The 26,335-nt window shown below is 34.3% G+C and overlaps 1 protein-coding gene across 3 annotated transcripts; it reads right to left on the bottom strand.

The window, feature by feature from the left end:
- Positions 1–15,346: 15,346 nt before the first annotated feature.
- LOC18446917 (thioredoxin-like protein AAED1, chloroplastic) lies at positions 15,347–25,608 on the bottom strand. 3 transcript variants are annotated; one of them, XM_011629716.3, is made up of 7 exons: positions 25,033–25,510; positions 23,059–23,105; positions 22,779–22,893; positions 16,277–16,321; positions 16,136–16,195; positions 15,898–15,993; positions 15,347–15,729 (listed from the first exon to the last, which is right to left on the bottom strand). In XM_011629716.3, exons 1-7 carry the CDS (start codon positions 25,312–25,314, stop codon positions 15,610–15,612), a joined length of 765 nt encoding a protein of 254 aa, XP_011628018.1. In that variant the 5' UTR covers positions 25,315–25,510; the 3' UTR covers positions 15,347–15,609. The 3 variants fall into 3 exon arrangements, with proteins under 3 accessions (XP_011628018.1, XP_011628019.1, XP_088709884.1); XM_011629717.3 differs by lacking the exon at positions 23,059–23,105 and having other exon boundaries at positions 25,033–25,608; XM_088853758.1 differs by lacking the exons at positions 22,779–22,893; positions 23,059–23,105 and having other exon boundaries at positions 25,033–25,508.
- Positions 25,609–26,335: the final 727 nt, after the last annotated feature.

The raw sequence follows: 26,335 nt of genomic DNA, 5'->3' as shown, positions 1-26,335 counted from the left end.
TTTCTTTGGTGAGCGACAATGATTGGCTCATGGAGAGAAGTTTGTAGATAGTAGGCACCCCGATTAAACTGGCTCTGTTATTTACCTAACTAGGTACTTTCCATGTAAAAATTTGCTTCTCTTTCCGTTCTTTTTATTTTTCTAGCAAGTAAAGGAGCATTAAATTGATGTGGACGTGGTGGCAACCTATGTTTGAAGAAAAAGATAAATTAAATATTGATGCTGGGTGTAACACTGTTTCAGATAAGAGGATGAGGTGTGTATGGTCTCAAATTTGGAATTCAATTATTTAACCTTTTACGGAATTACAAAAAACTCTAAAAAATGTACCATTTATGTAATTTATCCCCCCGCCAATTTTTTTTCTCACTTTTTTCTCCACAACGACTTTTCCTCACAAAACCCCCAAGGTAAAAAATTACTAATTTTTGGATGGAAATGTCCTTCTTGTACAAAAAAATTCAATTGACGGTCCCAAGTTACGTATTGCCGAAGCATAGAATAACACTGTCAGAGCGCTTTGTAATGATTGTCGGATCGGAATAGGTACTGTCGGAGCATTGTGGTTCCAGAAGGTGTATCGACGGAGTGCCTTCATCTACTGCTGGAGTGCTGAAAACATTGTCGGAGTGCCCTAATGCACTGTCAGCGTGCTGTGGCTCTAGCGACCCTACTGCCAGAGTGCATTTTTAGAGTGTCGGAGAGAAATGTCTCCAAAAGGTGTACTGCTAGAGCGAGATCATGTAATACCGGAGAAAATTCGCCTACTATCGGAGCGAACTACCACACTTTTGGAGCGTTGTGGGTCCAAAATGTGTACTGTTGAAGCGAATGTATGTACCACCAGAGCGACGTAATCAACCGCTGGAGTGCCCTGGCTTCAGAAGGTCTACTGTCAGAGCGAGTTTTCATTTTGTCGGAGCGTGTTGTTTTCGTTGCCGAAGAGAGAGAGAGAAAAGGCGTGTGAAAAAAGGTATTTCAGATTTTTTTTTTATTTTTTTTGGGTTTGGGGGGGGGGGGGGCCATGCGAAGATACGTCGTTAATGGTAAAGAGGTGAGAGAATAAAGTTAGGTGGGGGGTAAGTTGAATAGACAATGTATATTGAAGGGGTTTTGTAATTTTCCCTTAACGTTGTCCAAGAATTTCTTATCATTAAAGATGATCATTAAGGAATTTGTTACGGGGTAGGTTCTTGTAAAAAGAGCGGAAAAGTTTACATAGAGCCTAAGCTCTAAACAATCAAATTAGAGCCTACCTCAGAACTTTCCCTGGAAGGAAGAGGCATGATGATCCCGATAAGGGTAAAAGTTCATTGCAAAGTATTCCACATGTGTAGTGAATAATTTTTTTTACAGCCATTCAGATAGTATAATAAAATAAAATGATAACATTTTGTGATTAAGGGGGAGAACATTTCATACAGATTTATGAAATATATAATAAGACATGGAAATGATCTAATGCAACGATGGTATCATAGTATAATGTAAGTACATTTCTAAAAAACTATATTTGTGCTATTTGTATGACTCAAAATTTCGCATACACACTCTCTTTAACTCAATAATAATTTTTTTTAAAAAACAAAACTAATTTGTACCTTATATACGATCAAAATAAGTCCCTTCCAACAATGAATCTTGACAATCCATTTGATGAATTTCAAGATCTAGGTCTTTATAAATTCAAAATTATTTTTTTAAAATATTGTTAATCTAATGATAATAAAATTACAAATAAAATTTGAAAATAAAAGAAGTTATTCTATGGTCTAGATCTAAGCATCGTCCAAAAATGGACGGCCTATGTTAATTGGGCTAAAAAAATACTTTATAGTTTGTTTTTTTTCAAATTTTTATTTTTTGTGATTGTTCATTAGAATAAAAAGAGTGTATAATTTAAAATTTGGATCAAACAAATAGGCCAGACATGTTTTTTGAATATTGTTGCATTATATTACTATACAACCGTTATATAAAATCATTCACAAATAAGACAATTTACTTCTAGTACAAAAAAGCCATAATCAATGGAAGCATTAGGTGTGAAATTAGATAATTAAGACTGTCCTATTAACAAGGCTCTAACTTTAAAAGAAAGATTTCCAAAGTTTATGACACATCCAAGCAATTAGATTTAAATATGACGGATATCATTTTTTCCCCGCTAAATTAGCAACGAGTTTGAGCAGGTCGAAATAAAATATATACTAGATGGGAGTTACAGTGATCTATGCTCCCACTCTTCCATGTACAAAATGTCTCTCTGAATACTCTAAAAAAGACTCCAGAATTCAATTTCCCATCTTCTATGTATCATTGTCCTTTGATGGGACCAATCTACTATTCTTGATATTTCAAATCACTTCCCTTGGAAGCCTTTCTAGGGTTTGTTTCTTATCCTCGTTTGCTCTCCAGTTTCTTTCTTGCCAAATAACCCATATGGGGCCATACTTTCTTGGCTAGATTTGATGGATATCAATGGCTGCTTTGTATCAAAGATAAGAGAAAGTATAGAATGAGACAATTACCTTTCATACAAGATGGTCACATTAATCTTGACCATTGGATGTGAAATCAGGTGGTTGCAATTATTCTATTGATTAATTTTAAAATTCAAATTTTATTTTTCAAACTTTGTGACACATTCAAGCTATCAAATTTCACATCGCATGGTTGTAAGTAATTGTGACTACCTCGTATCAAAAATAAATGGTGCAATTACATACAATCCCTGAAAGTAAATAGCATTATAAGTTACAATCCCAATACTCCAATTTTTATTTTTTGATGTGAAACAATTTTTTTTTAATATCGAAGTCGTTCCTAAGATACTTTGGGTCCTAAGGAGAGGATAAGATGTGAGTTAGATGGCCACTTATGAAAACCTAGTATACTTGGGATGCCCACTTTAGAGAGACAAACTAGCATAGCTTTATATTTTATGCAAAAGTAGTGTTTGGTTTGTTCAAATGTGGCGTGCTTTACTTAGTTTATTGCCCACAAGAAGACTTTTTCCATCCTATAAAGAGTAGTAATAGAGAGAATCTTTACGGCAGTGTCTTTTATCCACCAAACAATGAGCTTAAACTATTATAAAATATATCTACCATTAATGGGTGGAGTTCGCATGAAGTTGCAAAAAGTAAGGTGCAGCTAAGAAAGGGGCTCGTTGGTGGTGGTAGCACCCCATACTTAGTTGTCACGTGGTTTTCAATAATGCTTACACTACCCGTTGGCACCTTCAAATAAAAGTTAACTCCCTAATTTATATGAAAAAACGAAGATGGGTTTGTCTTCCTAACTGAATTACTCAAAAAAGAAAAGAAAAAAAAAGTAATGTGAATTTCTAAATTTTATTATAAAATGTAATTTTGATGTAAAAAATTCTTATAATGGATTGAAATTCTATTTTCATATCTAATTGTAAAATTTTAATGTCCAAAAATAGTTCAAATCAAATAGATATATAAACACATGAAAATCTTAAAAATAAACCATCCAGATAATGTGTTATAAGATATATTATTTTTTGGGACTCAAAATTCTTTTTTTTTAATTTTCATATATTTTGATGTCAAGATGATCAATTAGAGGATTTTTCAACATCAAAACAACCTTTTCCAATGGATTTTTGTGGCATACGTTAATTCATAATGTATTATAAGGTACACTATTTTAATTCTTAAGGTCGTTCATTAATTAGTCTATGCATTGAAGGTTATCCAATATGCATTTTCGGTGTTAGAAATATTTGTATATTTATTTGGTAATCGACTTGCATGCCTAGTTTTCTTGGATTCATCAATAGTGTAGTGCTTCCACCCTTGTTCCCCTTCCTTGGTGGGAGATGATTGGTCATTTCTACGTAACTCTACTTTTCATTTTTACAGGAGAGTAGCGATAATTATCGCCGATAATATAAATTTATTGGATTTTTCTTGTGATAATTTAGAAAGACTATAGTATTTCTGATACTACTTCGATACATATGAAATTATCACGATAATTAAGAGATTTTTGCTAAATATGAGCTTAATCTTCTCAATTATATCGGGTTTGATTCAAATTTCGGACTTATTTGAAAAATTGGATTTTCAAATATAGAATAGTTTATGATTGATTGCTAGTTGCTATATAAAAATGATTGCAGTGGAATTTTGTTATTTATTTATTTATTTTTTCTATTGTAAGCTTGAAGTAAAAAAAAGTTAAAACAATAATTTCCGTTTTTATGGTAAACATGAAATATAGAACATCCAACGGTCCGAGGGATTTCTTCATAGAAAATATTGTTCATATTGATATTTAGTTATTTTTAATAAGAGTATTCATATTAAATATTTTTCTTAAAGATAAATTTTTCATTAAAAGGACTCACTCGATAATATCCTGAAAAAAACCCTTGACACTAATATATCAATAAATTCAGCGAGTTATAGAGTAACCTGTGTGCACAGAAGTGATGTTCCAACATTTGTATGTTGATGCTCTTTTTTTTCTTATTGGGCTTATAAGGAACTATATGAAAAAATATTTATTGGCTCTCCTTCGAGTCCACTATGACAAGTGTTTTAAAAAGTGAATCGATTGTCTATAAAGAGACTGTTTATCTTTTGTATAAATAGGTCACAATCTTTATTGTCTTTTAAATTTTAAAATGGGTAGTTGTAACAGTACTATTGAAAATACTATTGAAAAGTCATAATGTTCAAAAAAAAGAAATTCTCAAATTTTGTGACTCACCCCAAATCATCCAATTTGATTGAAAATAATTGTGACCCCTATGTACAAAAGATAAATGATATCTTTGTAGATCTAAATGTATAAAAGATAAATAGTCTTTTTGTAGACAATCTCAATAAAATATTACACGGATCTGTCTTACCCATTTGTATCATGTTTAAAATACATGAAAAATAATACAAATTAGATAGAATACAGCCGATTCTCATGCCCCGGAGGAAATCGCCCAAGCAAGCCCCTAAATCCGTTCTAGATCAGCGATTCTCATCTTGGAAAATTTCTAAACCATGTTATGAACCAATGTTGTCATATTTACTTAAGAGTCTTCCTTGATTTGTTGAGAAAAATGAAGCAATTTAATTCTTCGGTCGATTTCGGGGATAGATTTTGGATTTTTTTTTAAAAATAATATAAATAAATCATAATTTTATATAAAAATAATGAAAAATAAAATTTTTAAAAATACAAAAAAAAATACTTTTATTTAGATATTTCTTTGCTTACGCCGAAGAGGTTGAAGCTTCGGCCAAAACTTCCCAACCCATACTCGACTTTGACCGAAGCGGCCTGGATTTGACCGAAGCACCAAGCTTTGCTTCACTTCGGTCTGGCCTAAAATCCGAAGGCTTTAGCCAAAGTGAATTTTACAACACTGCTATGAACCAGCCAAACGAGGGCTAAAAGTTTTTTTTGTTGTTTCCAAAAATAACTTTTTGTTCAATATCAATCTTCCAAAAAGCGAATCCCACCATTTCCTTTTCCCAACAAGGTTCCCATTTTAGTTATCGTAATATTTTCTATTTGTCTTCTTGGGTGGGTCGTCAATTAGTGAACTAAGGGTGGCAAAAAGCCGGCCCACTGCCAGCCCTACACCCAATATAAATGAGAGGAAGAGGACCATACCATCGTCAATGCATAGGATCCTTAGAAAACTAGCAAATAAAAATGAAAAAGAAAAGGAAAATTGTTGAAAACTAGCAAATAAAAATGAAAAAGAAAAGGAAAATTGTTTCATGGGCTGGACCGCATTTCTACATATTGGGTCCAAAAAGTAGAAAGCATTCATCTATGAATGCAACTAGGTGTTCCATTTAAAAACAATGGAAATTAATGGTCTAAATATTATTTTTAACTTTTAAAACTTATTTATTTTTTCATATTCATGATCTCCACGTTACAGATTATAGGTCCTTAAAAACTAAATCTTAAAATCCATTTCAAAAATAAATTTCTTAAGAGGTCTGTATTTCTGCATATGCGCTTCACCGCATTGAAACCGGGAAAAAGGATAGCAAAAGCAATTTGGACGGATTAATTGTTTTGTTATTCAAAGTTAAATGGTCACATCAGGGATAGAATACCACACGAAAGGCAAGCTTAATTGTTTCCTAGACAAATTTCTTTTTTTTTATGGGGTTTAACCAAATCATATTTTAGTAGAAAAAGTTTATATAAAGTGTGAGGCTCTAAACAATCAAATTAGGGTGCACATCAAAAATTTTGTTAGAAGAGGTTTTTTTGATGCCCGAATATCCTCAAATTGATCATCTTGACCTCAAGATTCATGGACATGAGAAAAAAAATAGATTTCAAGTTTTGAAAATAGTGGATATTTTCAAGTTTTGAAAATAATGTATTTTTCAACCGTCAATTTTCAAGTTTTCATAGATATGCTCGATCAACACTATTTTTGAAACTTTAAATTTTATAATTAGAGATATAAATATATTTTAAGGCTTTCACAAAGATTTCCAGTATTGAAACCATATATCTCAATACCATTTGAAGATGCGTTTTACTTTGATTGTTTAGAGCCTGGGCTTTACACAAACCACACCCTATTTTAATTGACCCATAAATAATTAGTTATTATTTTCAGTTTCTTTTTGTGCCTCAAATTTCCATTTATTTCTTTTGGGATGTTACGATGCACAGATGATGTGCGGTGCACAAGGAGAAGCCGATTTTAGAGAGAGAAGAAAATAACAAATCAAACGAGCGAGAGCGAGAGAGATTAAACCGACAAACATACAAGTGTAACAGGAACAAAATGACAAAAGAGAAAAATATTCTAAATGGTTAAAAATTTAAGGAAAATTGCTTCATGGCAGGCTGGACCGCATTTCTATATATACGGTCCATAATTTTTAAAGCCATCTTAAAGGTGGATGCAATTAGGTGTTCCATCTAAAAACAATGGAAACTAATGGTCCAAATGTTTTCTTATTAGAACTAGTATTTTTAGTTTTTAAAATTTATTTAATTTTTCATATTCATGCTCTCCATGTTAGATATCCAATGTCCTTAAAAATTAAGTCTTAAAATCCATCTCAAAAATAAATTTATTAAGAGGCCTGCATTTCTATATATGCAGGGTTGGCCGCATAGAAACCGGGTCCAAAATTTAAAGGTACCCAATGAAGAACACGAAAGGAAGGTGAAAATAAATTATTTTTTTAGAGATAAAATACAATAGATTTTCAGATAGGAAAATTTGTCAAGGCCGGTCCTGAGCCACTCATGCCGGTCTAAAGCCCTGAGAAAAAAGGATTGTATTAGGTTGGCAACTAGAGTAGAACTTTTACCACATTTTTTTCATGAAATCTTGACGCAATGTACATTTTTAGACTGGGGAAACTATCTTATAAGCCCTAAAATCCTGTTGATATTGTAGTATCCCCACCTTTTATCCCTATCCAAGTAGCCCTAAGAAGTTTATAAATCCTTCATTCTACCACCTTCAAATGTCCTTAAACCTTAAAAATTGTTTAGTCCTAATTAAGTATCCCGAACTAATTCGCATATAACACTTTGTTTTCATTTTTATCTTTTTATCTCTTATTTCTTAGAGGGTGCCTATATACTTAACAAAATAGAAAGTTAATTTGTCGACTTTCTTTAACGGTGATTCGTGTGCTTTTGTGCTTCTTTTTTTTATAGATCAGTGGGGAAAAATTATTCTACCCATGATGCAAATGGAACTCAAAGCATTAATGACACCACACCATGACCATTTATTCTTTGAGTCCTCAAAATTATGCTTTTATGATCCACCAAAATACAAAGTTAGGTTCATGGATTTTAAGAACTGAGGAATGAAGAGAGAGAGAGAGGATGTGAGTGTCATTTGAGAATTAATTTTTGGGTACTTAATAGTAAGGGCATTTGGAAGGGGTATAATAAAACATTTGCAAACTTCTTAATGCCACTCAATAAGGATGAAGGGTGGAGGATTACTTTGTATGAAAGGGAGATTTTTAGGGTTCATAACGATATTTTGCCTTCTCACACAAAATCCCTTCCACTAATGTTTATAAAATGCGTTCAAGTTGCTTCAACACTTGGGAGTTCTGAACCCATAATTTGATCTAATTTCTAAAAGCCCATAAAAAATTATATAACCATGAGTTGAAGTAGTTGCAAAAATATAAAATGTTAAATAATTGAAAAAATATAACGATATTTTTCCTTTTCACACAAAATCCCTTCCACTAATTTTTATAAAATGCTCTCAAGTTGCTTCAAGTTCTGAACCCAGAATTTGATTTAATTTCCAAAAGCCCATCAAAAATTACATAACCATGAGTTGGAATAGTTACAGAAATATAAAATGTTAAATAATTGAAAAAATATAAAATGTTAAATAGTACATCTCTCCAAGGTATTTTGATAAATTTCCTTTTTTATTACCCGGGGTTAGTTACTACTCCCAAGTGCAATACGGATTTTTATTAATTTTTTACAAGGGATGGATGCAATGAGAAATAGTGCCAAAAGAATTGGTGTGAAAAAAAAAAAAAAAACGTTAGTGGAAGGGCCTATGCCTAAATCTTTTAGTTAAGCGGGCTAATATAATTTTCCCTCTTTTGGTTTTTGAGAATAACCATGGGCAACCGTCCATTGGTGAAACGTACCAGTTTGGAGGTGCTAGCAAGCTGTAGGAAACATTAGTGGTACCTTGTAGTACTTTCTCTCCTGATATTAAACCCCCTTCGAAAACAAGAAATTAGTTGTATAAATTTCTCAAACTTTTTGCAAAAAATCAGTGGTTGCTTGTTTTGTTTAGGGCCAAAGGCATGGCCGGAAAGAGAGAATCATTTAAGGGAAAAGTTTATATAGAGCTTAGGCTCTAACAATCAAATTAGAGCTTACCTCAAAAATTTCATTAGAAGAAGTTGTTTTGATGGACAAATATCTTCAAATTGATCATCTCAATATCAAGATGCATGGACATGAGAAAAAAATAGATTTCAAGTTTTGAAAATAATGTATCTTGTTGCGTATTTTTGGATTGTCAATTTTTAAGTTATTTACGTTTTTATAGATCTGCTCGATCTATACTATTTTGAAGCTTTAAATTTTATAATTAAAAAAAAATATATATTTTAAGGCTAGTCAAAGATTTCCAATATTGGAACCACATTTCTCGCCAGTATTTGAAGGTGGGCTTTAATTTGATTGTTTAGAGCTTCGGCTCTATACAAACCGCACCCATCATTTAATATTTGGTGTGAGGCAGTTTAAACCTGCATCGTGAGGTTCCGATAGTGAAGCCCATCTGATTGTGCCGTGGGCTTCAAGTCTTCCGTTTTTTGGCCTTTTTGTGGTGGGCCAAGTAGGGGTGGGCCACAAAAAGTGGCTTGAGGGTCGGGCCTGAGCCAAGGCAAGAGAGGCCCGGTTTGGCCAAGCCACGCCCGGCCCTCATTTTTTTATCTTTTTATATTTGGTTTTCTTTAAATTTACCCTGCCGGCAAGGGGAAGGCCCAAGCCTTTACTAGCCCTAGGGGCAGGGTGTCCTATTCTTTTAGGTAATTCTAAATATATGTTCTCAAGGGATGACAGTGAGTTTTATATGGAGTATACTATGAAAACTAATTTACTATACGTGATATCATTTTGTTAACTATTTGGTTTGTATATTGTATTAATATTATTTTGTTATTTAAATTTTTCGATGATTTTCTATTTTTAGCTAAAAACATGTGATTTTCAGAAAATAATTTAAAATAAAATAAAACTCTTTAAAATAAAAAGTTTATATGTAGAATTGCCTATAAGAACAATATATGATTCATTATAAGGATTGACTACATTGAGCACATTCAAACAAGATCTCATTTTGTTCGATGTGAAGATAAGTCTTAATATTCCAGCTCAAATTGCACTGTAGGAAGTTGCATAAGTTGGCAAGAGATGCAGTATTTTGGTTCTAATTTGTTAGCAATTTTGGCAGTCGATCATTTTAAGTTTGTCCAATTGATAAGCACTTGGTCGGCGGCTAATTAAAAAATCCATGCTAGGGGTTCCTTTGAACCCTAAATCTCAAAAAAAAGGGGTTCAGACCGTTAATTTTTAACTGGTCAAATATGAGTTGTAAAGAATTGAAAATTAGGTTTCTTATTTATATTTATGTTCTTAATCATTTACAAGGTGATGATGAGACAAATTACAAAATTCATTTCGAACAAATCCCCTAAGAGGCCGATTGGCTCATTGGATTCAGATTTTCAAGAGTCACTTTTTCTTAAAAACTGGGGCAATCGTGTTTGGTTAGCTTAGAATTGACATTTCTATTGGAATTGAAATTTTCGAGGAATTTCTTGAATACTCATTTTAAGCCTAAATTTTGGAAATCTTAATTCCACCAAAATAGGTGGAGTTGACATTTCATGAAAATGATCCATATTGCTATTGAAGAACAAAAAAAAAATATCAAAATTTTAGAAAGAGAAACTATATCAAATTTTAAAGAGAAAAAACATATTAAAATTTTAGAGAGGGAAACTATTAGGAGAAACTATATCAAATTTTAAAGAGAGAAAACATATTAAAATTATAGAGAGGGAAACTCTTAGAGAGAGAAAGTATACGGAATTTTTTAAAGAGTTTCGCTCAATACAAAAATTTGTGTATTTTCTCTATCTCAAATATTTAGAGAGAGAAATTATCTTAAATTTAAAGTTTTAAGGATACCATATTAAAATTTTGGAGAGAGAAACTACATTAAATTTTAGAGAAAGGAACTACCTAAATTTTTTTAGAGAAAAATATCTCAAAATATTTATAGAGAAATTACCTCAAATTTTAAGTTTTAGAGAGAGCATATTAAAATCTTAGAGATTAGAAACTATATCAAATTTTAGACGGAGAAAGTGCCAAAAAAGTTTAGAGAGATAAACTATCGTAAATTTTAAGTTTTAGAGAGAGAAAATATCTTAAAACTTTAGAAATAGAAACTATATTAAATTTTAGATAGAGAAAGTACCTAAAATTTTTAGAGAGAGAAACTATTTAAAAATTTTTAGATAGAGAAACTGTCTCAAATTTTATGTTTTAGAGAGAAAGTATATTAAAATTATAGAGAGAGAAACTACTTGGAAATTTTAAGGAGAGAATCTATCTCAAAATTTAAGTTTTAGAGAGAAAGAAAACATCTTAAAATTTAGAAAGTAACTATATCAAAATTTAGAGTGAGAAAGTTTCTAAAAATTTTTAGAGAGAGAAACTATCTTACAATTTTAATTTAAGTGAGAAAGTACCTAAAATTTTTTAGAGAGAGAAACTTTTACAATTTTTAGAAGAAACTATCTCAAATTTTAAGTTTTAGAAAGAGAAAGTACCTTAAAATTTTAAAAAGAGAAACTATATTATATTTTAGAGAGAGCAACTACCTAAAATTGTTTAGAAAGAGAAACTATTTGAAATTGCTTAGAAAGAGAAACTATCTAAAATTTTTATAGAGAGAAACTATCTCAAAATTTTAAAAAGAAACTGTATCAAATTTTAGAGAGAAAAAGTATATAAATTTTTTAGAGAGAGAAACTATTTAAAATTTTAAGTTTTTGAAAGAAAGTGTGTTAAGATTTTAGAGAAAGTTTTAGAGAGAGACTATCTCAAAATTTTTAGAGCGAGAATTTGCATTTCCAAGAAAAAGATATTCCAGATAATCCAAACAGGGAATTTGCATTTTCTTGATTTCTACTAGATGCAATGCAAACACGGATTGATATGTCCAGTAAATCTCAATTCGGGATTGACTTTTTCCAAGATTGAAAATTCCAAGGATCCAAACAGGGTTTTTTTTTTCTTTCGTAATGTAGATGTCTTGGTATTTAATGCATTATTCTCTCCTAAAAAGAAACTATTTTTTAGTTTTTTAGTTTTTATTTTCTATTTTTTGAATCTTGTTGCTTGCCAGGTCCAAGAAAGCACATGCCTAGTCCAAATAAATGCCCCTAGAACCCCCAAAAATGGGATAGGGCTATAGTTATCCATCTTTTCCTAGTGAACTTAATTAGATCATTGGTTTGTGAGTTATGGTCTAACTAAATGTATTGCTTTTGTAGAGCAAAATGGTGGAACACGATTTATGTAGCCAAATAAAAATAGTTCCGATTACGCTTGGATAATGATGATGATGATGACGTGGTGGTGGTTTGCAACTTATATTACAAGTAAATTACTGGATGTGCTTGCCATTTTCCTTCTTGTATTGCTTTTGTAGAGCAAAATGGTGGAACACGATTTATGTAGCCAAATAAAAATAGTTCGGATTACGCTTGGATAATGATGATGATGATGACGTGGTGGTGGTTTGCAACTTATATTACAAGTAAATTACTGGATGTGCTTGCCATTTTCCTTCTTGCTAGCACTCTTCCGGGCCATTAATCCTCTGAATTTGCCTCAATCTATGCTATAATGGAAATAAAAGTATTTTCTTTGCATTCTTGTTCTTGGCTAGTCTTTTCTTCCAACTGCAGCAACATGTCTGTAACAAAGATTTGGTATGGAAATCTTGATGCGACTATTCAATCGCAAGAAGCCGATGACATGGACATTGGTTTGAAGGAAAGAGACATGTAGGTAATACTGATTGCTACATTTGATATGTATATGCAAATGGACGTTGTTTCAATTCAAAGTATGGGCATTTGAAATCAAGGAAAAAAGTAAACCATTGCCTTGATGTGCACATTTCTAAAATTGCAAGTTTAGTCCTAGTGAAATCTTATTCAACTATCATGGAGATTGAACTATCATTCAACACTCTAGAACAACCAAGCCGGCCTCTTCTTACTCAAGCACAGCATTTACAACTTGATTAAATGTGACAAATATGGTAATCTACTGAATTCATTCTGTTGCTTACAACTTGCCCATACACATCGATGCATACTGTAGATTCTCTGGTCTCTGTATCAAACCATCATACTTGATAAAATATCTAAATTTCTCTACAACTGATTGTTATGGAACAATATTCACTTGAGGCAGAGGTGTACATTTCACATGACCCTTATAATTTGTTCATTACAGATCTTTTCACAATAAAGTTCACATGACCCTAATAATTTGTTCATTACAGATCTTTTCACAATAAAGAAATGGTGGTTATATCAGGTTGAAGTTCTTACTTTACAAGGATCATAATGATACAGTTTTTATGATCCCAACTAACCACCTTATGACACCTTGATGTATAGCTGTTTGCTTTCAACAGCGGTATATGGTCAAATAAAATGTTTATGTTTGGTTGCTTCTTGATGAGCTCTGCAGATCCATATAACATATTTGATGCAGTATTCATATAAAGTCCTTCATAGTTTGCTGGCTTTTTACAGGATCAGGAGACAAGTGACTTTCAAATACTTACAAAATCTCATCACAGTCTTAGGTTTACAAAGAAATGATGGTGTATCACATTGTGGATGCAAGAATGCTTCTTCGTGGTTATCAACATTATGAGCTTTTACATGACTTCCCCAAGTTATCCTACATCTCAGTCGATGATGTGGGACCTTCAAATAGCAACAGATGCTCCCAAACAATCATATTGATCTCATTTGGTAACATCCTAACATGCCATTCTTATGGAGTAGTTTCTTTGCTATTGCTCTAGTGGTAATGTTAAATCTTATTATTTCTGTAGTGATAACTTTGTGATGCTATCACTAGGAAATATTGTTCCTTCTTGAAAAATCATGCTAGTTTAAATTTCTCACAATGGTATATAGACCATGATTTTGATTCTCAGTATTCAACACCCTGATCTAGAAGTCATTCAAATTAATTACTCTCAGTAGTTTTCATTAAGTACTTCCTTTCACTTCCTGTGGCCTCCTCAGATACACAGTTCGGTTCAGTTGCTTACTTTAATTCTAATCATACGTCGCTAAACCATAAACAATGTTACTCTAAACCAAGTATCAGTGCCAATATAGTGTCAATGCCACCGGTGGTGTACTACCAGATGAGATTTTCTAAATTTTAGTTTTACAAACAAATGACATAATGCAGTAAAAATCATTTGAAATGGAGCTAATGCAGTTTACATACAAATCATGGTCTATACACCATTTCTGTCAAAAGTAATATGTCAACTCTACAAATACAGACAGAAGATTAATAATTGTCTACCATAATTTCACAGGTTAAAATTTCAAATAATAATTCTATAATCTCTAGTTTATGGAAAATAGTAGGAACAACCATTATTCCATCACAATTCATAATTCCTAATCTACAATAATACATACAAAATCAAGAAAACACAACGAGATTATAATTTATTAGACTGTTTCTTAGCCACGTTAATTACAACGTGTAGTGTATAGTTATCATCAATAACACATCGTAAATTTGTTGATAAGTCTTAGACTGTTTCTTAGCCACGTTAACTATAACGTGTAGTGTATAGTTATCATATCTAAGTGAGAGGTATGTACCACGATGATACTTGGCCGAGTTACTCGACCTCTCACCCTATGGGCGAAATGAGTTTCAACTGAGTGAACTCTACACCCATGCAAGTATATATATGTATATTAATTTGTCCATAAAGTCAAAAGCGAATCAACAGTTTCTTGGTAACATGCTCGTTTGCTTGCCATTGTGGGTGTTCAAATACCCCTACAAACACCACCCTAATTTAGTTTTTCAAACGGGCCTCTTTTTGAAGAGTTAAAACACAAGGTAAGGGAAGGCAAGGGAAGGGAAGGGAAGGGAAGGGAAGGGGGGGGGGGGGAGTCAGTGAGGAGAGGGCCCCTACCTTGGTAGGAATTGAGCCTAGGACATAGTGTTGCAAACCGTCAAGTGCTAACCAATGAAGCCTAGGCTCTTTTCCTACGGGTTTAAAAAAGAGTAGTTCAAAAAAGTGCCATGGTGCAAGTCAAACCTAAGACCTCATGTAAAGGGGAATACAAAGAGCATTGAACCTGACAAATATGCCGCTTTACGTTTGATGTTAGAAATGGCGAGGTTACATATAATATATTTATTATTTTTGTCATTATTTTTATTTTTTTAACTTGGGATGGACTCAAGCAAGTTACTCGGACTCGCCTGAGTAACTTGCCTCGGCCAATAGGCAAGGCAACATCCATGAATCAAAATGTTCTTGATTGTCCTTTAGACCAGGTTTCAAAGACTTATATATGTTTATTCTTCAATTTAGTAGTTCTTAGAGATTCCCTTCCTTATATACCATTAGGTTATCCAAAATATACATTAAATTCTCAAATACGTTCTAGGTTTGCGTTTCCTATTTAAAAAATATACAATTATGAATTTCTTTAAAAACAATACTAATTTGACCTTATTTTTATATAGAATATAACAATTTTAATTTCCATAGATTAAGTCTCAACAAAAATGCCTTCTTAATACAAAGTGTGTCTACCATATATTATTGGAGATATTCTAAAATTTTATATTATCTAGTACTTAATACAAAGTGTGTCTACGATGGATATTAATTATTAAGCACCCACTATGTAATTATACATGACCCATGCAGATTCTCCATTAGACATAATTGTGGAAATCCGACTGTATTTGAATAGATTGTGAGCTCTCCACCATTTACGCGACGGAAGGTCTGCAGCATATGTTGAGGACTTCATCCAACGGAGCATGATCTCCTGTTCCCTCATCTTTCCTGGCATACAATAGCTGCATCCCCTTGAAGACAAACATCCCTCCCTTAACAAAAGAAGCATAAACAAAATACAATCAGCACTTCTTATTAAATTTCAGCTTCGCTCATACCTAATTGAAACCATATGCAAATAAACAAGTCACTGGAACAACTGCTTGCGTAATGCACCCACCGCGTGTCCAACACAAACACACACACACACACACACAGACCTGTTGCAAAACACTGCTGCTATCCTCAGGTGTTGCCGAGATAGTGTAATTTTTTACAGCTTCTCGCAAAGAATCCCACCTCGAGAATACCTTGGCCTGAAAATAAAGAAAGCCGATTCAAAATGTGAGCCATGAGGTATTCCAATATCTAGGTTTTTTAGATCAAAGGTAACTGTAAATCTCATTTCCAACAGTAAATATGAAAATCAAACAACATAGGTAGAGCACTTAAACTTACACTGGCAGGGTTAAAGAATGTGCGACTCAACCCATAGTACAGGTCCAAAGCATGATATGCCTGAAACAAATTGCATGTATGATGAATTGTTGCCAATGGGAAAGAAAAGCTGAAGAAAAATCTGAGTTGCTAAATTATTACCTCACGGCTGGGGTCTGCATAAAGACAATCCATTGGAAAGGGTAACTGCTCACAAGACATGGGACAATAGGACTTAACAAAAGTTCAAACTCCCAGAATAAAGTAACACACAAAAGAAAATATACAAAATTGTAACTGAATTGAGCAAGTAACAAGTCACAAGAAGTTAACAACCGAGGTTTTACCTTTTACTTGGAATACCCAAAATTTCATCCCATTGTTAAACCAAAGGGATCTCCATTTGCGCCCATTCTTTTGCTATGCACACCCATGTATATGGGTGCACATAGCCAATATGCAGGTGTAAATAGAAAACCCTTCTTTTAATTGTTAATTGACTGATAGTAATCGCCATAAGAAATACAAAGCCCATGAGCCATAACCCTATCCAAACTGAACAGGCCTAGGCTTGGGCCTCGACCCTAGTCCATCGTTTTCAAACCAAATTATCAAAACCTAAAAGAAGCTGTTTCTTGCCTGCACAAGAATCTTCTACTTTTTAATTAACATAGGTCCAGGCGCAGCATATTATGGTGGGACTAAAAAGGAGTGTGTGTGTGTGCGTGTGCGTGCACGCATACATACATACATGCATATATACATACATACATATAAATTCATTATCTTAAGTAAATCTAAAGTTTTCTTTAGCATGATTTACAACTAGCACAGATGTTATAAATTGGTTATCTTGGCACATTACAAAACATGGATGGACGGTCTCTATTCTAGAAATTCTAGAAACACTTGGGCGAAAATATAGTCTAGTGTACTTAAAATTACAACTAAAATATGTTGGGGTGGGGAGAGAGAGAGAGAGAGAGAGAGAAAGAGAGAGAGAGAGAGAGAGAGAGAGAATCAATGACATAATGCGATAGAGTAGAGCAAGGAAACAAGGGACCACATATTTATGCCAAATGCGTCATATTGAAAATAGGACTCCCATAATAACTAAATAACCAGAGAATAAAAACAAGCACAAAGGCATAACAAGTCCACCCACAATCACATATGATTGAGAGCTATTGTTTATATTACTGGGAAAGAGGTATGCCGGGGACCCTCAGATGCCTTTTATATTACATCAATCTCATTTTTTACAAGAACAGAGATCCTTGATTTGGGTTTCAAGGAACTAATGAAGGATTCCTAAAACATGGAAGAACCAAGGAAAGTCACACTAGGCCGATATACCTTGCCTAGTAAAGTAGGGATTGGGGCTGTCATTGTTCTTCGCCTCTCTAGATCCCTCGAACCAGACTTAGCTCTCAATTTCTCTATCTATATGATCTCTGAGATGTACCTAGAATTGCAAAGAAAGCTTTGCACTCCCTTTAGTCCTGTAAATATCTTTCAGATTATGTCTCTCTCATCTACTGCTTATCCAGACTACTCATTGATTCCCCAGAAATGTGTGAGTTAAAATATGCGATTTTGACTGCCAAAAATATAAGGAATAACCAGGGAGATAACACATTCAGGGATCATATTTACCCCTATTTTCATATAATGGAAACAAGGGTATATAAGGAATAACTAGGGAGATAACACATTCAGGGATCATATTTACCCCTATTTTCATATAATGGAAAACCAGGATTTTTACATATGGATTAGGTTTGTGAGGAGTTCGAGGGACTTTCAATCCCCGTTATAATTTACATCAAGTCGTTATACAGGCTCGAACACCATTGATTCAGGCCTTAAGGCATATACAAATCCAAGAAAAGAAAATATACAGAGAAATAAGAAAGTATCAGCACCAAGGGGACTAGGTGTCTATATACCTGACTATAACCAGGGATGCTGCCTACTTCTCTATGCCTTCCCGAATCTGGGCCTCAAGTGAGTTGAAACATTGAGTATATTTCTCTCTCCTTGATTTCCATGCACCATAGGGGTAACAACACTATCAGGGGGCAACTCTCTCTCCTGAACAAGGTAGATGTATCCTCAAGGATTGGAATGTCACTCTCTCTTTGTCTGCAGTACTGTATGTTGCGGACAGACTTAAGGATTAGTGCCTTTCTTCACTGTGTAAGAGAAACATATATAATGGTTTCTTGTTGATGTACTTAAATTTTCCAAAGCTTATCTAAAGGTTGAGTGGTTGGAGCCACTCTCTCATATTGGTTCCACAAGATAAAGACCAATCCAATTTAATTCAGATCTTCCTTAAAAGTCTCCGTTTAAATCAAATTTAAAACTCATAACCACCCCATTTTGACTTGATCTTGGCATGAGGAGCTATGACGATTTGACGATTTCCGCTGACTCTGTCAGTCAAGCCAGTTTGACAATTCTGCACATGCTTCACTTCAAATGACTCTACTCTCCGATGGAAAGCCCTTGGGACCTGAAATTTGACATGGAGATAGAGGACTAAAAGAGGAATCCAATGACAAAATTTCATCTCAAATAGATAAACAAAGAGGGAGATATGTGTTGGATTTGATGCTATCCAAAATCATCCACATAAAAAAATCCCATCTTATGTGGGATTGAGATTGATATTGATAAGTTTTCTAAAGGAAATAGAAATCCAAAAAAGATTAGGACTTTTGGATATATATCTCTTGATTCTTGACATATATGTAACATCTATTGAAAGTTTTCTATTTCGTATGGATTCCTAATCTTATATCTATGGGATGAAAGTGCAAAGAATTTGTGTGCCCTATTTGGGTCACCATATGGGAATGGTGGTTCCTCTAGAGAGAGAGGGAAGTAGAGCCTTCTGTGTATAAGATGCAATTTCCTCTTAGAGAAGAGAGCTTCCTATGGAGAGAAACATTGTTATGGTACCTCTAGAGAGAGAGGGAGTTAGAGTCTCATGTGTATAAAATGCAATTTCCTCTTAGAGAATAGAGCTTCCTATGGAGAGAAACATTGCGATGGTGCCTCTTGTAGACTTTGAAGATTGAGAGATTTGTTTCTTGTAGAGAAAAAGTTCCCATTGAGATTTTGGGTTGTTCCCTTTTTAGTTAAAGAGAAAATCAATTTCTCTTTGCTCTCGCATCTCCATCTGGTATTTCGGTAATGGTTGTCAGAAGTAAAGAGGAAAAGAGAGTGGTTTAAAAGGGTTTGATCGACTTGGGTTTTGTCAAGGTTTGTTCCAAAATCTTTGACGTAATTTTCATTGGTATAGTGGATTTCAGTTTACCGTTCTTGTGGATGTATCCCTTTTTGGGGTGAGCTACGTAAGTCTTTGTGTTTTTGTAGTATGTGTTTCATGCTTTATTTCTCATACTTTATTTGCCAAAAATCAAACCATTGGGTATAGAGCTTCCGCACAACAAGTGGTATCAGAGCTCAAGGTTTGGGGTTTTTGGTATGGTGCTAAAGGGTTCAAATGCAAGGTTCGAGGTGGAGAAATTTGATAGCAAACACTATTTTTCAGCAAGAATGATGAAGGAATTTATGTGGCAAAAGATGAAGAGTTTATGAAACTATCCAATGGATTTAGACAAGGTGAGTCGGTGATTTTAATATCAAGGTGGAGATTGTTGGATTTAATGGTATCCAAAATCACCCACATAAAGAAATCCTAGATTATGTAGGATTGAGATTGATATTGGTAAGTTTTCTAAAGAAAATAGAAATCCAAAAAGGATTAGGACTCTTGGATATATACCTCTTGATTCTAGAGATATATGTAACATCTATAGGAAGTTTCCTATTTAGTATGGATTCGGAAGTTTCCTATTTAGTATGGATTCCTAATCTTATATATATAAGATGAAAGTGCAGTAAATTTATGTGCCCTATTTGGGTCACCATATGGGAATGGTGGTTCCTCTAGAGAGAGAGAGAGAGAGAGGCAAAGCCTCTTGTGCATAAGATGCATTTTCCTCTCAGAGAAGAGAGCATCTTATGGAAAGAAATATTGCGATGGTATCTCTTGTATACTCTGAAGATTGAGAGATTTGTTTCTTGTAGAGAAGCAGTTCCCATTGAGATTTTGGGTTGTTCCCCTTTAAGTTAAAGAGAAAGTTAGTTTTTCGTTGCTCCCGCATCTCTATCTGGTGTTTCGATAATGGTTGTCAGAAGTAAAGAGGAAAGGAGAGAGGTTTAAAAGGGTTTGCTTGACTTGGGTTTCGTCGAGGTTTGTTTCAAAATCTTTAATGTAACTTTCATTGGTATAGTGGATTTCAGTTTGTTGTGCCCGTGGATGTAGCCCTTTTGGGGTGAACCACGTAAGTCTTTGTGTTCTTGTGGTATGTGTTTCATACTTTATTTTTCATACTTTATTTGTCAAAAATCAACCCATCAGGTTTCGGGCTTCCACGTGCAACAATATGCCCCGTCGAAGTTTTACCCTCGTCTTCTGTAGATTTGGGTAGACCATTGCGGATTAAAACACTTTGCCACAGAAAAGTATAGATCATGGGAGTAAGATATCATGTAGAGGAATGTAAGGGGACCATCTCCACAAAGTTTGGTTTAGAAACTCCTTATATTTCGGGAAATATGAGGATCCAGCAGTTAAGCTCTAAGACAGTTTGATGACCATTGTTTCAACTTCAACCACTTCCACATGAGAAATTCCTAAGACACTGTCCTCCCATGATTGATGGGGAATTGAGTCAGAATAAATTAGTTCAGGTTCCATGAGAAAAGTCCTTACCCGCTCCAAAATCTTGATCCCACAATTCCAGCTAGGGATCTTGGATGGAACGCAGATTCCTATATTGCGATCCTAGGTCCCAACAGATTTGAACAGCGGTTTCCAAGTGTATGATGTAGTGCATATGATGTTTACTCTATTCGGTTCTGATTCATATGAACTTACACTTCCTTGTAACAAGGATTGCGATCCCTTTCTATAGGACTGTATGGACGACGATCCTAACCACAAGGACTTTCCAGCAATCCATGGTTCTGTGGACTCGAGCCAGCTCCCGCTTCCGCTCCCGGGAACGCACTCGCACCCGATAACTATGGACCACGGGAGTACGATATTATGTACAGGAATGTAAGGGGAACATCTCCACAAAGTTTGGCGCATAAACTCCTCATATTTCGAGAGATATGGGGTCCAGAGGTTAAACTCTAAGACAGTTTGATGACGACTGTTTCAACTTCAACCACTTTCACATAAGAGATTCCTAAGATGCTGCCCTCCTGTGGTTGATGAGGAATTGAGAAAGGAATCCATTAGTTCAAAAAGTCCTTATAGGTTGGGAGAAATCTCAATTTTAAGAACCAAAGGTCATGTAGCTACCATATAGAGCCTGATAGCGAATGGACATAACCCTTGACTATTGATGACGTATCAGGCAAATAAATAGTGCTTGACCATCAAGCACTGTTTATTTGCCTAAGAGTTTTTGTCAAACACTGTCGGCTTTGACCATCAATGTACTCCAAACGTAGGTCAAATGATGTTCAAATGCTCTAGGAATTGGGAAGTAGGCCGGTAATGCCTTAGATTAAAAACCCACATCATCTTGATCCGAGATTGTTTGATAGAATCTCAAAATTTAGGCCGGAAGTCAGGCTTAATGGACATATCTGACTGACAGGGAAGATTGATCTAAAGCCTTTGTGCTTCCAATTCTTCATCAATACTTGAACCATAGGTTCACAATCAGACACTTATTGTCACATTTGACAGCCGATAAACCTCTAAGGTGGGTAAAACATGATCCAATATTTTATCATGAGCATAGCATGCGGCTATTGATCAACCACCGAAGTTTCACTTCGATCTGAATCCAATATGGTTAGATTCTACGTTGACCAGTACTATAACACATAATGTGGCTTTCATTTGGGCAAAATTTATATGTTGGGCTCTAGGATGTTTATACCATTTCTCAAGCTTTGTGCTTTCATATTGATCAAATATTTCTGACCTTCAGTCTCAGCCCTTATAGACATGCTCTGACCTTGATGAAGTCTTGTTTGAGTTTAGTTTATTTTACGTGATCCAAAACAACCCAAGCCAGGTTCAATGGCTTACAAATAATCTTATGCAATGGAATAACTAACCTAGGGGCACAAGCCGATGACATCCAAAGGCAAGGATCAACGGCTTAACAACATCGATCCAACTATCCAAGTACTAGATGGTAATATGGTATAAATTTGTAAGGAAATAGGGTGGTTTTGTTAAAGGATATTAGATTTTCCTTCCCATGCCCAAGAGCAAAGAACCTGGGGTTGCAGTAGAGTGGGAGGGGAGAAGACTTAGGTAGGGGCCTCCAAGGAAGTTGAAATATGAAGATGGTAATATTTGAGGGGGTTTGGTAACATGTCATGGTAAGCTCTTTAGTGCAGTAGACCACCACAATTATGACAGCTGAAGTACATGGGATGTTGGCTTCAGCTATGGGGCAGGAGTTCTGGCTATTCTTATTTGCAACTATAAATGATTTAATCGATCATCAATTAAAATGAAATTACTCATACAAGTCAAATAATTAAATAAGATCGTTAATGGACAAAACGATCATTAAACTAATACGTTAAACCTGAAATCAAAAGTTAAATGGCATACCCGGTTGGCAAGAATACGAGCTTTGTCAGGGGTACCAACACCAACAGCAATGAGTTTCACTCCAGCAGAATCGAGTGTTGGTATTGAGTCTTTCAGCACGGATGCAAGTTCCCAGCTTTAAAATACATTAATTACACAACTTTTATTACTTCCACGCTTTAAATTGTACACATGGACATGTTCAATGAGACCAATTTCCATGAACTAAACGGAAGATCATTGTTAAGAAAGTAAGAAGCAAAAATATTATGACTTGGACTGCATTGGACTTTGATCTTACCAGCATGGGCATCCAAAATGCCTAAGAAGAGCAACCACAGCCATTCCCTGAGAAAAAGCATGATGGTATTTGTATCTTTTTATTGATCATAACTAAGTTGTAGTCTAGTCGGATAAACATGTACAGTAAAAGAACCAATTTTTATTTTAGCGAGAACAAAGACTGAGATAGTCATCTTCTTTACAGATAAAGCCCAAAGACTTGACTATAACATGAAAATTATAATATGCGACAAGTGGTTTTTGAGAAAAAAGTTCATTTAATAATCTCAGAAATATTATGAGCAACAAGTATTGGTGAATCCATAAGTTCTCCCATGCCACCTTTACCAATAACCATAGATTCATCCCCAAAAAGAACAGGGCAGCAAATGATAAAACTGGCTATGGCGAATCAATTGATCATGAATGGATGTCTTGCCATTGATTGGTACCAAAAGTTTCACTGCCGAGAATTACATAATTCTTTTGAGTTTCAGTTTGTTCTATTCATATAAAAGATATCCAATCCCATGCATATGCCAAGGTTCTTTATAATTTCCCCTCTTGATTCATAACTTATCAATATAGCTTTTTTACAGATTCAGCAAAGTAATATTGGTTAGCATGTGTTCTAGTTAAGCCAAAGGTGTGATATCTATCCCCCATTTTCAAATTGTGAAGAAACGAAAGGGCCACTATGCTTGAGGGATTCTCTTAGGACCAGTGTTTTGGAAATCGCCCCGACAAAGGTACTCGGCCCTAGGCCTAGGCAAGTAACTCAGTACTCAACTGAGTTACGTACACCCTTGTAAAATGTATAAAAGTCAAAAGAAAAAAAGTAAAAAAAATTCTCCAAAAAAGTAAAAAATAAAAAATAAAAAAAAAAGAAAGAAAAAAAAGTAAAGTTAATAGAAATCTAGAAGACAAAAGAAAATAGAAAAGGACCCGGTTTCCATGCAGCCAAGCCCGCATATGTAGAAATGCAGGCCTCTTAATAAATCTATTTTTGAGATGGATTTTTGGACTTAAGTTTTTAGGGATATGTAAGCTCTAACATGGAGATCATGAATATGAAAAACATAAATAAATTTTAAAAATTAGAAGTAATAATTCTAGTAAGAAAACATTTGGACCCTTAGTTTCCATTGTTTTTTGATGAAACACATACTTGCATCCATCTTTAAGATGGATGCTTTACACTTTCGGGACCGCATATGTAGCAATGCGGTCTAGCCCGCATGAAACAATTTTCCAATAAAAAAATAAACAAAAGATGGACCATTGAAAGCTTTGATTTATACCTTGAATATTTCAGAAAAAATAAAAACAGAAAACATGAAAGTTCCCAAATTCTAATTAAAACTATCAAAAAAAATTTATATTAACGTTGTTTTTGTATTTTGTAGGGGGTTTTCGATGCCCTGCGAGTTGGGCACCCCACTCTCCTGCCACTAGGGCAAGGTCCAAGTGGACTCAACCCAGTCTCCTAATGCTGCTTAGGACCAAAAAGGCTCTTTTTCCTTGGCAAATGAAATGTTCTTAATTCTAAAATTTAATAATACATAATAGTACCAAGAACTGAATAAATTTTTAGAAGTGAATACAGATCATATCCATTAATTCATCACTCGACATTTAGGTAGTGTACAAAATTACAAATTTTATTATCAAGGTTCCCTCGTTTCAAAGGATATCAACCAAAGTCATGAAGTTGGGTTTGCACAATTCATTGTTAAATCACCCAATTGTAAAATATGACAGTAAATTTGTAGAAGCTTGGTTCAAATTTCATCACAGCCTTTTCCAAAATATTTTCAATTAAAAATGTCAAAATCCATCAAACTGAAGCTTACGGGGAGATTGAATTCAGGCCAATTTCCAGCTAAAACAAGAGAGAGAGAGAGAGAGAGAGAGAGAGAGAGAGAGAGAGAGAGAGAGAGCAGCAAATTTGCCTGAGACTTAGAACCAGTGTAAAACCATACACATAAAATACCTCATTTTGATCCCAAAGATCATTGAACTGAACTTTCTCGCCTGTAGCCCTGAAAATGCCAATAGGCCCAAGAACATCACTAGTGTTCCCATCAAGACCAGCCAAAGAAGCCCTAGTTTTACCATTGTTTGTCCTCAGAGGACCAACTCTTCTGGTTACCGAAGGTCTGGTATTTGAACCAGGGTGGGAAATCAATGGAGAAATGAAAAGGCGAGATGGGTAATGGGAAGAGGATCGAATGGAATTCAGTTGAAAGCAGGAATGCGGGGAAATGGTAGCCATGAAGAAGATGGGGAGATGGGTTTTGCTCTCTAGCTCGAGCGGATTGGTCCATGAGCGCGAAATCGTGAGACGATAAAAGCTCCACTTGTTTTGAGGAGAGAGAGTGCACGAATGTCTGAAATATGATTGCAATAAAAATTTCTTTTTTTCTCTGAGGAAAACGTTTACATGAGGTTGCAATCTTATTGAAATAAGGTGCACATCCGGTCTGGGAAAACCCTCCAATTGATCACCTCCGCATCAAGATGTACTAAATTAAAGAAAAAAAATTTAAAATGATAAAAAAACGGGTCTGGTTTCTTGCAATCTTAAACAATCCATTTCAAGCGCACGTTCAAATTTTATCATAATATATAATTTTAATGTAAAATATTTTAAAGATTATCTCAAAACCTATTTTCCAATCTAATTATAAAATTTTAAATTCCGAAAATAATTAAAATCAAGTAGATTTATAAACATATAAAAATCTTGAAAATAGACGGTCTAGATAGTGTGTTGTAAGATGCACCATTTATGGGACTCAAAACCCTTTTTTATGTACATCTCGATGTCGAGACGATCGATTAGAGGGTTTTCAGCATTAAAATAACCTTTACTCATAGATTTTTGATAGTTCTACATTTTAAGTTGCAATCTTATATAAATTTTTTCCAAAAAATGATACATCTTGTAAGAAAATTTCTAAGTGCTTATTGATATGCTCTATTGGCATTATTTTTTAAAATTTTGAATTTTATATCTAGAGATGAATCTATCATAACATTTTTTTATACCCAATCAATATTTATAAACAAATTTGAGGGGTGTGGCTTACTTCTATAATATAAGCAACCTTGTACAAACCTCACCCTATCTGTGAAAGGGGCAATTAGCTTTGCAGCCCACGTTACTGGGTGACAATCTATTATAGAAAAGTATACAATGAGATTATCTACCTTTGGTACAAAGCGGTTACAATTGATTTTGATCAAGTGTTTTAAAAATCGTTGATCTTGATCAAGTCTTTTAAAAATCACTG

The sequence above is a fragment of the Amborella trichopoda genome, chromosome 12, assembly GCF_054954075.1.
Source record: "Amborella trichopoda isolate Santa Cruz 75 chromosome 12, AtrichopodaSantaCruz75HAP2 v2.0, whole genome shotgun sequence".
In the NCBI taxonomy this organism is placed as follows: Eukaryota; Viridiplantae; Streptophyta; class Magnoliopsida; order Amborellales; family Amborellaceae; genus Amborella; species Amborella trichopoda.
This window is presented reverse-complemented; position numbering and strand designations above follow the sequence as displayed.

Bases quoted from the DNA above. Each gene is read 5' to 3' on its own strand.
- LOC18446917 (XM_011629716.3), bottom strand. From the start codon at position 25,314: ATGGCTACCATTTCCCCGCATTCCTGCTTTCAACTGAATTCCATTCGA. The intron at 23,106-25,032 runs GTATTTTATGTG...GCTTTTTCTCAG, and splicing joins ATCTTTGGGATCAAAATGAG to GGAATGGCTGTGGTTGCTCT. The intron at 15,730-15,897 runs GTCTGTGTGTGT...TCTTTTGTTAAG, and splicing joins GCAGCAGTGTTTTGCAACAG to GGAGGGATGTTTGTCTTCAA.